General features: G+C 42.9%; 1 protein-coding gene across 3 annotated transcripts in view; it reads left to right on the top strand.

Moving 5' to 3' along the window:
- Positions 1 to 13,141, top strand: part of ndc80 (NDC80 kinetochore complex component) — a 78,874-nt gene that overhangs the window by 29,006 nt on the left and 36,727 nt on the right. For all 3 annotated transcript variants that reach the window (XM_033045396.1, XM_033045392.1, XM_033045393.1), the window contains exons 8-10: positions 3,425 to 3,518; positions 7,665 to 7,771; positions 9,987 to 10,131. In XM_033045396.1, the coding sequence (XP_032901287.1) occupies positions 3,425 to 3,518; positions 7,665 to 7,771; positions 9,987 to 10,131 (346 nt within the window). The remainder of the gene's footprint in view (positions 1 to 3,424; positions 3,519 to 7,664; positions 7,772 to 9,986; positions 10,132 to 13,141) is intronic.

The raw sequence follows: 13,141 nt of genomic DNA, 5'->3' as shown, positions 1-13,141 counted from the left end.
CTCAAGGTTCTCTGTAGCGATATGCAACCGGTGCTTGTTCAAATTCAGATTGATAACACCACTGCGGTGGCATATATCCATTAACAAGGGTGGTGTAAAATCTTTATCTTACGACAGATTGTCGAACCTCATTTGGCATTGGTGTATCGAGAGGAATATTTGGGAAATCTACGATATAGATATAACACGGTGACAGATGCTGGATCACGAATGTTTAATAACAACACAGAATGGATGTTGAATCAGACAGTATTCAACAAAATAACTACACGATTTGGCATACCAGATGTTGATCCGTTTGCATCTAGACTAACCATTAGTTACCCAGATATGTGTCCTGCGAGCTGGATCCAGGAGCAAGGCAGTGGATGCTTTCTCCCTCAATTGGGGAGGAATGTTTATGTATGCTTTCCGCCAATTTGTCTCACAAACCGATGCTTGACAAAAATCAAGCAAGACTAAGCCACAGGCATATTGGCAGTGCCAGATTGGCCTACGCAAGCCTGGTCCCCAAATATTTTGGGAATTATAGTCCAGCCAGTAATGGCTGTACCCAAGAGCAGGGACCTCCTAGTGAACCCAGTTACAGGGAGCGATCATCCACTACATGAACGTATAACTTGTTGGTCTGCAGATTCTGAGGAGGCCATTTCAAGGCATAGGACTGTCCGAACAAATACAACACAGTTCGGATAACGGATGTCTTGGAGTTCCTATCAACTGTACTATAACTATAAACTAAGTTATAGTGCATCTATAGTGCCAGAGGCACACTCACCTCCAATCTGATGCCGGAAGCAGTGCACAGTTCGATAGGAACGCACCCCTTTACAACAAAATTCATGAAGGGAATTTACAATTTAAGACCTCCAAGGCCAAGGTACACTGACACATGGGATGTGAGCGTGATACAAACCCTACTTTGACAGTGGGGACTGCCTATAACTAACCCTGAAGGTGGTATGCCGACAAAGAGTCCAGGCACTGCAAAAGCTACGGTTGGACTACATGACCACCAATATGAAAACATTCATAATCAGGAACCTGATAAACAGAGCATGCCAGGGATGGAGATCCAGTTCTTGGCATATCCAGAGGACCAACGGTTGTGTGGGTGGTAACATACTAACACCACTATCTGAGAGTTACGGAGAACCTCAGAGGCTCAGAATAATCGGTCCTCATCAGCCATAAAAAAAAAACACACCAAAAGGTGTCAACTCAAACCATCTCCAGATGGTCAAAAGAGGTAATGGCGGTAGCAGGAGTAAACATTTATATGGTTAAATCTCACTCCACCAGGGCTGCATCTACATCGGCAGCAAGAGCTATGGACGTGCCCCTTGACGACATCCTAGTGGCTGCAGGATGGACGAATGAAATAACGGTCCACCGGTTTTATAACAAACCCACAACCGGACTGGGGGTCCTTGCACGTACCATTTTAAGTTCTGTCCCTTAGTTTCCCCCCCAAGGTTGGGAGGGGTAACTTTTTTTTAAACTTTTCTTTCATTTAAAGCATCAGTTTCTTTACTTAACTACATAATGTCTGAATGCTTTAATGATTACACGCATCCATGGTCAATCCATTCAGTGTGTGACGCCTGGATTCGTAACTGGCGTAAAATCACAGAGCTTTGAAATCTTCACGTAGTCACTCACGTGACTCCGAAGTAAAATAGTAAGATTAAACGAGAACTTACCAGTTTGAAGTTTGATCTTGATTTTATGAGGAGTTACGATGAGCGATTACGTGCCCACCGCTCCCACCCTCATACTATCAAGGTCATATGGAAGTTCTAGTTTCTTCACAATCTTACTATTCTCAGGTCTTCTTTATCTGTGAATTAACACCGCTGCTTTGAAGATTGACGCGCACGCAGACGGACGGCCCTTCTTCACGTAATCGCTCATCGAACTCCTCATAAAATCAAGATCAAACTTCAAACTGGTAAGTTCTCGTTTAATCTTACTATTCTCCCACAACAGAAAGCATCCTGCCCTTATCCATTCTAGCAAGACACCTGAGGATTTTGTTTCAATTATGTTCTCTCTTACTTTTTTAAGCTCAATTCTGCAAGCCCAAACTCCAATCGTATAAAACAGCCCATCTGTTCCAGGTATTAGTCCAGTAAACAGTATTTGAACTACTTTCAATGCATTAACTACTTTAGACTAATATTATATGCTGCACACCAGATATGTATTTCTTAAGCCCAACTTAACTGAAGCATAGCTTCATTTTGCATTCAGTTCCTTTGGTAGTAAACAAGTATTCTCTTATCTTTCCTAACTATTTGCTCCACCTGCATATTAATCTTCTGCTAATCACATACACACCTCAGAACTCTGCAATCTCTCACCATTTAGATAATGCTTAATTATTTTTCCTACCAAAATAGACAATTTCATATTTTCCCACATTATACTCCATTTGTCAGATCTTTACCCATTTGGTTAACCTATACATTGTGGTATCCTTATGTCCTTCAGTAACTGTTTATAACCCATTTTTGTATCATCAATTAATTTTAGTGTCCACATAAATTATAACGTTGAGGTTCCGCCAGCACCGATCCCTGTGGGAGATTACTTATTACGTCTTGTCAACCAAGAATAAAACCCATTTACATCTACAAAAAATGTGTGACTGGCATAAATTGTAACGGTCATCTGGTTGTTGGGTTAATGAGAGCAGATAGAGATGAGGCTGACTCCTTACTGCTGTTTCTCTGGGCATGGATGAGTAAAGGGCCTGTCCCACGGCCGCCATTTGCGCGACATTGCGCGCGTCATCATGCGTTCGCACTGCCGTCTGGAGCGCGTGGCGTCATTTGAAGATAGACACAAAATGCTGGAGTAACTCAGCGGGACCGGCAGCATCTCTGGAGAGAAGGCATGCTTCTGCTGTTGTTGGAGGTGAGATGTTGCGCCACGCCAGGGTGTCCCACTTGGCCGCCATTTACGTGACAGGCCGGTGGCGCGCGAAGGTTTCTTGCAGAACGAAATCCTGGAGCGCTGCACGATACCGCGCGCAACTCCACACTCCTCCATGCCACTCCATGTGCCCGTCCCGCGTTACCCACACCCTACCAGGTCGAGTATATGGCGCGCAAATGACGCCCAAGTGGGACAGGCCCTTAAGAAGGGAGTCACATTAGTGTGATGCCATTCAGATGGGCTGAGTGAGGAAGCCTTGGAAAAATCATTTGGTACAAATTATTAATGGCCTACATGTTGTTTTTGCTGCATTAATGAAGATATGTTATTGTTGTAACCTCTGCAAATTTGAAATTCTTTGTCCTGAGAACTAACTGAGGAGGAATTGTTGACCCATGTTTTTCTTTCATTTATATTATTTTAGCATTTCTTCAGATAACATACTTTTGAATGTTTTTTGTAATTTATTGATTTTACTACATAGCTGTTCCTTAGTTACACGAGTAAGTGTTATTCACGTCACCTTTCCGGCATTGATGACCATGAAGACCTGGACATGGAAAACTTGTCTTTGCTGAGTGAGTATAGCATAATGATTTTGACAACTTCTATCCTTGTCCCAAACAACTACAAGAGTGGATTGTGAAAGTTTCTGAAAGGCTTCAATCATTATTCATTGATGTAATAAATGGAAATTGCAGGGTTCATTGAATAATGGTCTTGCACTTTCTAGAATAAGAACTGAAAATACTGGGAACACTTAGGTCATGTAACATACATGAAAAGCGAAACATTTCAAACCCTAATAGCCCTGTCTCACGGTGCGAGTCCACCGACGAGTGATCCCGAGTGAATGAAAAAATCAAACTCGTGGTTGTCTACGAGATTCCAAGTTTATGTTCACGAGTTGAAACGAGTTCCCACGTGTATGTCGTTTGCCGTTTACTTCTCATTTCTGCGATGTACCAAGTTCCTCTCCCGAGTTACTCTTGAGCCAACAACGACTACTGACGTGTGGAAAAATCATCACATGGTAAAAATGATGTAATGCAGTTTTTTTTTCACTATAAAAAGCCTCCCATGTTTACATTTCTTAGGGTTACGGAATCAAGGGATATGGGGAGAAGGCAGAAACGGGGTACTGATTTTGGATGATCAGCCATGATCATATGGAATGGCAATGCTGGCTCGAAGGGCCGAATGGCCTATTCCTGCACCTATTTGCTATGTGTTTATACCTTTTAAATTTTTTGACATGCGTTTCAGGATTCCAGCATCAGTTTTTTCCAATATCCATTTCCCTGTATTTCTCTTGGGCTTTTCCTCTCTTTCCTCAACTCCTATCTCCTCCATCTGCCAGTCCATCTGAGTGTAGATATGAAGTTCTTCTTGGCTGTCTATCTGTATGTGGACTTTCCATTAAAAGTCATCCATGATCATTATCTCACAATCCTTCAGGTGTTTTTGGCACTTATTTCTCATCGAGTCATGGGTTCATAGAACACAGAAACAGGCTCCTCCGCCTACCATGTCCATTCCAACCATAGCCTTCCTGACCGTTATTCGAGTTCTGGCCCATATACTTTGTAAACCTGCCTCCGTCGCGTTCTCAGATTACGACTACACTACTTACTGGGTTGAGAAAAAAATCATCAGATGCCCTCTATTCTGCCTACTGCTCATGTTAAATCTATGCCCTTTGATGAGTTCAATTAATCTAATTATTGTCTGTCCTCAATCATTTCATTATACGTTCACTTGAACAGCGTGTGTCACTTCTCCAGGGACCCGAGTTTGATTCTAACCTCCGGTACTATTTTATGGAGTTTCCCCCAAGTGTTCCCTTTCATTCCCCGCACGCTGCTTTGTTGTATGAATACTCCCCGCAACACCTGCTGGATGAAGGGGACGCTGTCCTGTGCACGGCTGCCCAGCCAGCAGCTGTCTCTCTTCATTTTTTATTTTAGTTAGTTAAGTGGTTTGTTTGGAGGTCTAGACTTTTTTTATGTGGGGGGGGGGGGGGAGGAGGGGAAGGGGAAAACTACCTTTCAGGGTCCCTACCTGGTCGGAGAGGCGGCTTTTCTCCGGGCTGCAGCTTCGACCCGTCCTCGCGGCCTACCAGCGGGCCTGGAGCGGCGTTTCCTGTCGGGGACTGCCCAGCACCTCGGCTTCGGCGGCGGCACAGCGCTGGAGCGCTATCGCAGAGCCGGCGATGCCTTGCCCGGGTCGCCGCGCTGGAGCTCCGGTGAGCTGAGACCGCCGGGTAAAACATCGCGGAGCTGCGGGACTGTGGAGCGACCAGCTGCGGGCGGCGGCGCTGAACTTAACATCGGGAGCCTGGGATCTCTAGATGAGATCGCCAGTTGTTGAGCTCCAACCGGCACGGCCTTGTTGGCTTCGGATGCCGCGGCCTCCAGTGCGGAAGCGGCCGTTCCAGGGTTCCCAGGCCGCTGGGAGGACTCTCCCGACGCCGGAGCAACATCACCCGGCGAGAACGGCCTGGAACATCGGGCCTCCGTAGAGGCAACTGTGGAGGCCTCAATAGGCCCGACTATGGGTGAACTGGGGCTGGGGACTGGACTTTGTGCCTTCCCTCATGGTGGGAGCCATTGTGGGGGGATGTTCTATGTGTTTAAGACTCTCATTGGTGTTATGTCTGTATTCTTTTTTTGTGCGCTGCAAAATGGCAAAAAGCATTTCACTTCACTACACCTGGGTGTATGTGAATGTGACTAATAAAATACCTTTGATACCTTTGCTGTGTTGTATGAACCCATGACTCCATGAGAAATGAATGGCAAAAACACCTGAAGGACTGGCACCTTCCCCCGATGTGTCGGTGAGTGGCCGAATGGGGCTCAGGTGGGAAATTGATGTGAATGCGGGCAGAAATGAGTTTGAGGTAAATGAGTGTTTGACGGCTGGCTCAGTGGGCCGAAGGGTCAGTTTCTGCGCTTTGGGACATTTTCACCAGGTGTGTGCGCTGCCATAAGCGAAGCTTCGCTATTTGTAAAGCTTTCTTGTCTAATGTAGTTTTTTTAAACTCACTGAACCCAAGTTTTGGGATTTTTCAATATATAGGCTAACGGTTAGTACATTTCTCACCCATTTATTCATCGCTCGGCAGACTGTATTTGGGTGATCTCGCCTCACATCTGTATCATTGGCCACGTTATCATATCCTGCACTGTTTTATCCGTGACTGCGGATGGTAGCGAACGACCCCAAAGGATATTCCCCTTCATGTTGGCAAAGTTTTGCAATTGGTTTATTTTTCACATAAAAGCGATTTATTTTTAAGCCTGGGTGTGGATCATTTCATTTTCAAATAATCTTATTCAAACAAGAGATGGACACAAAAAGCTGGAGTAACTCAGCGGGTCAGACGGCATCTCCGGAGAAAAGGAATAGGCGACGCTTCGGGTCGCTGTTTTTCAGCGATGCTGCATGACCCGCTGAGCTACTCCAGCTTTTTGTGCCTGTCTTTGTGCCATCTGCAGTTCCTTCCTACACTTATTCAAACTGGAATGCATTCACTCACCTTTTTTTTTTTACTCACCTTTTTTATCTCTGTCCAGCTTCCAAGTTAACTCAACGGGTCACGCAACATTTCTGGATAAAAGGAATCGGTGACGTTTGAAGGAAGGAGGTTTGGAAGGAAGGAATTGCAGATGCTAGTTTAAACCAAAGATAGACACAAAATGCTCGAGTAACTCCACGGGCCAGGCAACATCTCTTGAGAAAAGGAGTAGGTGACGTTTCGGGATGGGACCCTTCGTCAGGCTAAGACCCAGCCTGAAGAACGATCTCAACCCGAAACATCACCTATTTCTTTACTCCAGAAATGCTGCCTGACCAGCTGAGTTAGTCCATCATTTTGTGTCTATCTTTGGTTTAAACTAGTATCTGCAATTCCTTCCTTTCAAGAAACAATCCTTACAAAATTGCTCAAACTTGTTGCATTTGCCTCTTTAACTTGAGATGAACCACATTAAGATTGCATCTGAGAAAGGCTTAACTCGCTTTCCGAAGAAAACCAGAACAAATCAATGAAGCTGCATCAACTCAACATTGTCCTGCATTGAATGTTTGGTTCACTAAAACTGATCCATGCCCTTCCCTTGGAGTTAGTAATACTAACAGCCATGCTGTGCTAAGGCAACGGGTGTCCATTTGAACTGCATTTGTTCAAGGTCTGGCATCAATCACTGAAAATGAATTGTTAGATCACTGTAAAATTTTCCAGTAAGATCTGACTAATCTTCAACATTTCACTTCTGGCACTCAGGCCAAACCCACGAGTTACTCATGAGTCACTACGGTAAACTAACTGGCTACTACGGTATTACGAGTTTAAAATTTAACATTTTTCCTTCAAGAGTAAATTTGACTCGTGTTAATCTTTCAACATGTTGAAAATTTTTCATGAGTTAACAAGTTTCTCGAGTACCTGCCATTAGTGTTACGAGTCGCTAAGTTGCGTCCACGAGTTCCGACGTTCCCGCTACCTTAATTTTACGTGATTACCACGAGTTTGATTTGTATTTAACTGGATCACTCGTGAGTGGACTCGCACCGTGAGACAGGGGTTTAAATATTTTGACCTTCCTCCATTTGTCGTCACATAAGCTGCCAAACTTGCTGAGTGTTTCCAGCGTTTCTGTTTATATATTCAGATTCCTGGCTTTGGCATTTTATGACTTTATTTTTCATGCATTTTTTAGAGCAGCATTTTGGGGTGGATGAAGATCAGTTTGAAGAAGTGGCTGCAGAAAACAGGAATTTCTCAGAAGTGTTGAGAAAACTGGAAAAAGAAAAACATAATGAACCAGTTAGTCAACTTCATACTTTTTAATTATCTTACATTTCTATGGTTTAGTACAAAATGCCTATGAGAGATATCTGATTCTCACTTTTCTAATTTACTACGCTGCATAATCTGTCTTTAAATTTAGAGAAAACTTTATTAATAAATTATAGAAAATATCAATACAGGGGAGAACAATAGTGTGGGTACACAAAAATGCTGGAGAAACTCAGCGGGTGCAGCAGCATCTATGGAGCGAAGGAAATAGGCGACGTTTCGGGTCGAAACCCTTCTTCACTAGTGTGGGTGTTGGTTTTATTAATTTTCAAGCAATCTCCACTAATTTGCACATTTATGAAACTAAATTATTTGAGCAACAGAGTAGAGAGAAATGTTGCAGGCAGGATGTAGGATGGGTACCTGGTGTGTCAGTATTGGGGACTAATAATGTGTAGTTTTGTCAGTGTTGAATCGTTGGTTGTACGCTTTGGAATAACTTGGGATAATATTGTCAGGGGAATCGGGTTTTGGATATGGAAGCGTAAGAGAGGAAATTAAATTTGGGGAATTATGGGATTAAAATGCTGCGCCTGTGGTTTCTTAACTTAAGCAAAGTTAGAAAGTTAGCGCTAGATCATTGCAGGAGGGTGGAGCACAAATTCTCAGAGGTGACTATTACTCGGAGTCCGATTGTCATTCACGGAAATTGCAGTTTCATGATCCTATGGCATATGGAGTGAAGAGACGGGATAAAATCTTTCATTCTTGGTTAAAGTTTAGACCCAAGGCAGGTGGGAAGAAACAACTTGTTCCTCGGGTAAATAGTGAATTTGAATGGTAATACGGGTGATGAGTTGGGGGAGATGTAGGCTCAAAGTAAAATATTGATGAGATTATAGGTCAATGTCCTACTTATTATTAATTGGTCAGAATATTGTGAAGAAACTGGGAGCAACATCTTGCTGAGTAGACAGGGATCTTAGGTCTGAAATTTGAGCCAAAGTGATCAACGATCTGCGACGGCCAGGCAACAATTTGGAAGGAAATGGACAGACAATGTTTCATTGTTCCTACGCATCTGCCAATCACACATCCTCATTAATATCCACCTATCACTCGCCAAGTTTTGCCCCATCCCTTCCACTTGCCTTTCATTACCGGCTTTCACCCCTCTTTCATCAATCCCAAGGGTCCCAACCTGAAACATTCTGTCCATTTCCCTCCTTAGACGTAGACTCCTTAAATCTGAAGAAGGGTCCTGACCCAAAACATCACCTATCCATGTTCTCCAGTGCTGCCTGACTTGCTGAATTACTCCAGCACGTTGTGTCCCTCCATAGATGCTGCACAACCTGCTGAGTGCTTCCAGCACTTTGTTTTTATGCTCAAGATTCCGGCATCTGTAGTCTCTTGTCTCATAGGTCTGAAATGTGTTTCAATTAGGAAGTTTGTGATATTGGTGCAGACTTAGTTGAATGTGGCGATGATACTCAGTTGAGGAATTTGGAGGGGGCCTGAGGTCAGGCTTGGTAAGAATAAGGGGTAGGTGGGGAGCAGGTGACCCTGGGCCTTTTGGTGAGGTTAGATCAATATAACTTGGTTTTAAGCCAATAAAGTTTGTTGAGTCAACATGTCCAAAATCAATATTCTATTACGAATGTGTTGTACAAAACATTGTAATTCATGAGTCGTAGAATCATAAATTTACATTGCAGAAGAGGCCCTTCAGTCCAATGTGAAGTGAGAAGTTTAATTTCCAAAGGTAACAGAGTAATCAGTCTTCGAGGCCCAAAGCATAATATGTTAATATCAACTCTTCCATATTTTTCATTAACCATACAAGTTCATAACCATATTTTCCAAATTGGTGTTTGGTGTTCAGCAATGCCTTGTATTCATTTGTTTTAAAAACAAATCCATTTAATAATTGTGTAGGAAGGAATTGCCAATGCTGTTTTAAACCGAGGATAGGCACAAAATGCTGGACTAACTCAGCAGGACAGGCAGCATCTCTGGAGAGAAGGAATGGGTGACAATTCAGAGCAAGCCACTCGATCCAAAACCTGTCCTGCTGAGTTACTCCAGCATTTTGTGTTGATCTTCCATTCAATAATTATTGTCTCTTAGTAGGTGTAATTGGATTTTCATCAGGAGTGATGAAATACAGAGCGAGTTGCACACTTGAGGACATTTTTGTTCGGGCATTTGACTCTGTTTCTCTACTACCCTTTGACTTCAGGATCGGATTCAAGCACTAGAGAAAACAAAAGCGAGTTTACAAACAGACCAAGAGAAATATAAGAAATATCTTGAGGAAATGGAAAATCATAAAGCTCTTCTAGAACAGAGAGCCAAAGCAATCAAAGAAGAAATAGAATCCACAGGTTTGTTTATTTTTATGAGCTGAATGCTGAATTTGGAACAAAAGGAGAATTTATTGAAATAATGATGTGTACTGATCATGAATCTTTCCTGGAAAATAATTGGTATCAAGTTTGAAGTTTTCAAACCGTTTAAAAATGGTATGTCACATCTGATATAATTTTTGAGTAATTTCGGGCCATAACTTTGTAGGAGCTAACATATGCAGCTGGCAGCTTTGAGATAGCACCACTCTTGCTTCCCAATCAGTGTGTCACTGGAGTTTCAGTGTTTAATGTGCAGATACAGCATAGGAGCAGGCCCTTTGGCTCATTGAGTCTACCCTGACCAGCAATCCGTGTACATTAGTTCAATCCCACACTGGGGACAATTAACAGAAGCCAATTAACCTACAAACCTGTGCAGCTTTGGAATGTGTGAGGAAACAGGAGTCCCCGGAGATAACCCACCCAGTCACGGGGAGAATGTACAAACGCCGTACAGACAGCACCTGCAGTCAGGAACGAACCCAGGTCTCTGCCGCTGGAAGGCAGCAACTCTACTGATGCGCCACTATGTCGCCCCAAAGGTATTATTGTGGTAAGCCTATAAGATATAGGAGCAGAATTAGGCCATTCAAACCATCGAATCAACTCTGTTATTCAATCATTGCTGATCTGTGTTTCCCTCTCAACCACATTCTCCTGCCTTCTCCCTGTAACCTTTGACACCCTTAATAATCAAGAACCTGATCTCCCGGTTGCTCAACACTTTAATTCTCCTTCCCATTCCCACACAGACCTTTCTGTCCTAGGTCTCCTACATTGTCAGAGTGAAGCTAAATGCAAATTGGAGGAACAGCATCTCATATTTCGCTTGAGCAGTTTACAGCCCAGTTGTATAAAGTTGATTTCTCTAACTTCAGGTAGCATTGGCATTCCCTCTCTCCTTCCCCCATCCAAGTTGCACTAGCCCCTCGTTTTCAGCCAACAAACAGCTAGCAATGGCATGTTTCCTTTATCATCATTACTTTTTTGCATATTTTTCATTCATTGTTCTTTATCTCTCTACATCGTCGCCATACCTCTGGTTTTCCTTATCCCTAACCAGTCTGAAGAAGGTTCTCGACCTGAAACGTCGCCCATTCCTTCTCTCCAGAGATGCTGCCTGTCCCGCTGAGTTACTCCAACATTTTGTGTCTATCTTCGGTTTAAACCAACATCTGTAGTTTCTTCCCACACAAGAATCTATCAATCTCTGCTTTAAAATACCCAATGAATTGGCCTTGACGACCGTCTGGCAATGAATTCCACAAATTTGTCATCTTCTGGCAAAATAAATTCCTCCTCATCTGCGTTCTGAATGTAGCTTTTTTTTTAGGCTGTACCCTCTGGTTCTAGATTCTTCCATTACTGGAACGTCGACTCTTTAGGCCTTTCATCTGGTAAGTTTCAATGAGATCTCTCGCGAGTACAGGCCCAGTGAATCCAAACGCTCCTCATATATTCACATAATAATCTCCGGGATCATTGTAGGAAACCTCTGGACCTTCTCCAAAGCCAGCACATCCTTCCTTAGATATGGGCCGAAAACTGCTCACAATATTCCAAATGTGGCCTCACCAGTACCAGATAAAGCCTCAGCATTATATCTTTGCTTTTATATTCTAGTCTTGTCAAAATGAATGCATTGCGTTATTGCATTTGCCTTCCTATTAATCCAACTGGCAAATTAACCTTTCTGGAATCCTGTACCAGCACTCCTAATTCCTTGCACCTCTGATTTCTATATCATCTGCCCATTTAGAAAGTAGGCTTGTCTTTATTCCAACACACACTGCCTGTACAGCACTCTCTGAAGTTCTTTCAAAAGAGGTCTGTTTATGTTGTCCAGGGTAAAAGCAAAGTCCCACAGCCTGGCATGAAGGCAGGTTGTTCATGTTGTTTGTGTTTATTCCTCTGTCGCTAGTACATTATCTGCACCTTCACATTTGTGCTTCCAACGTATTGGCTGTGTGGGTTTTGTGATATGTTAAGGATGTATAATATGCTATAAGTTTATTTATTTTATGGTTCAGGATGGCTAACAAAGAAGGCATATATTGCACATACCTAATTAACCTTCGGAAGGAGGAGGTGAGCCACCTTTATTCACTAATGCAGTTCTTCTGGGGAAAGCTATCAAATTCGTGAGAGATAATTTCCCATGTCCAAAGCCATGCTGATTATTCCTAATCAGTCATTGCTTATCCAAATGCCGGTAGATACTATCCCTAATATTCCCTTCCACTGACATCAGGCTCACTGGCCTGTAGTTTCTTGGCTTGTCCTTGATACCCTTCTTAAATAACTACAACATTAGCTTTTCTCCAGTCTTCTGGAACTTCGACTGGATAAAGATGATACAAATTTTACAAAGGCCGCCCCAATTTTTTCCTGAGTTTGCATGTTCTCTCCTTGACCTACAATGTGGATTTTCTCCAGGACCTCCGGTTTCCTACCACACTCCAAAGACGTACAAGTTTGTAGGTTCATTGGCTTGGTAAAATTGTAAGTTGTTCCTAGTGTGTGTAGGATAGTGTAAGTGTGCAGGGATCGCTGGTAGGCGCGGACTCGGTTCACCAAAGGGACTGTTTTCACGATAAATTAAACTCCTATTGCTGAATTCCTATACTTCCACAATCTTCTCAATAATAACAGATGAGAAACATTCAGTTAATATCTTCTCCATTTGTTGTGGCTGTTCACAAAGATGATCATGCGCTGCTTTAAGGGGACCTATTATTTCCCTGGACAACATTTTACATGCAATATCAGTAGAATCTCTGGATTTTCCTTTACCAGATTCATTTCATGTCTTCCAGCCCTCCTGATTACATTAAGCTACACTTCTTATATTTGCCGATTGATTCACTTCATCACAACTGCCTAAATCTGATGTATACTTCCTATTTTTTCCTGACCAGAGCCTCAACATCTTGCATCAACCAGGGTTCTGTGAATTTGCCATCCTTGTCCTTTAACCTCTCAGGAA

This window comes from Amblyraja radiata, chromosome 27 (assembly GCF_010909765.2).
Source record: "Amblyraja radiata isolate CabotCenter1 chromosome 27, sAmbRad1.1.pri, whole genome shotgun sequence".
NCBI classification, from domain to species: domain Eukaryota; kingdom Metazoa; phylum Chordata; class Chondrichthyes; order Rajiformes; family Rajidae; genus Amblyraja; species Amblyraja radiata.
This window is presented reverse-complemented; position numbering and strand designations above follow the sequence as displayed.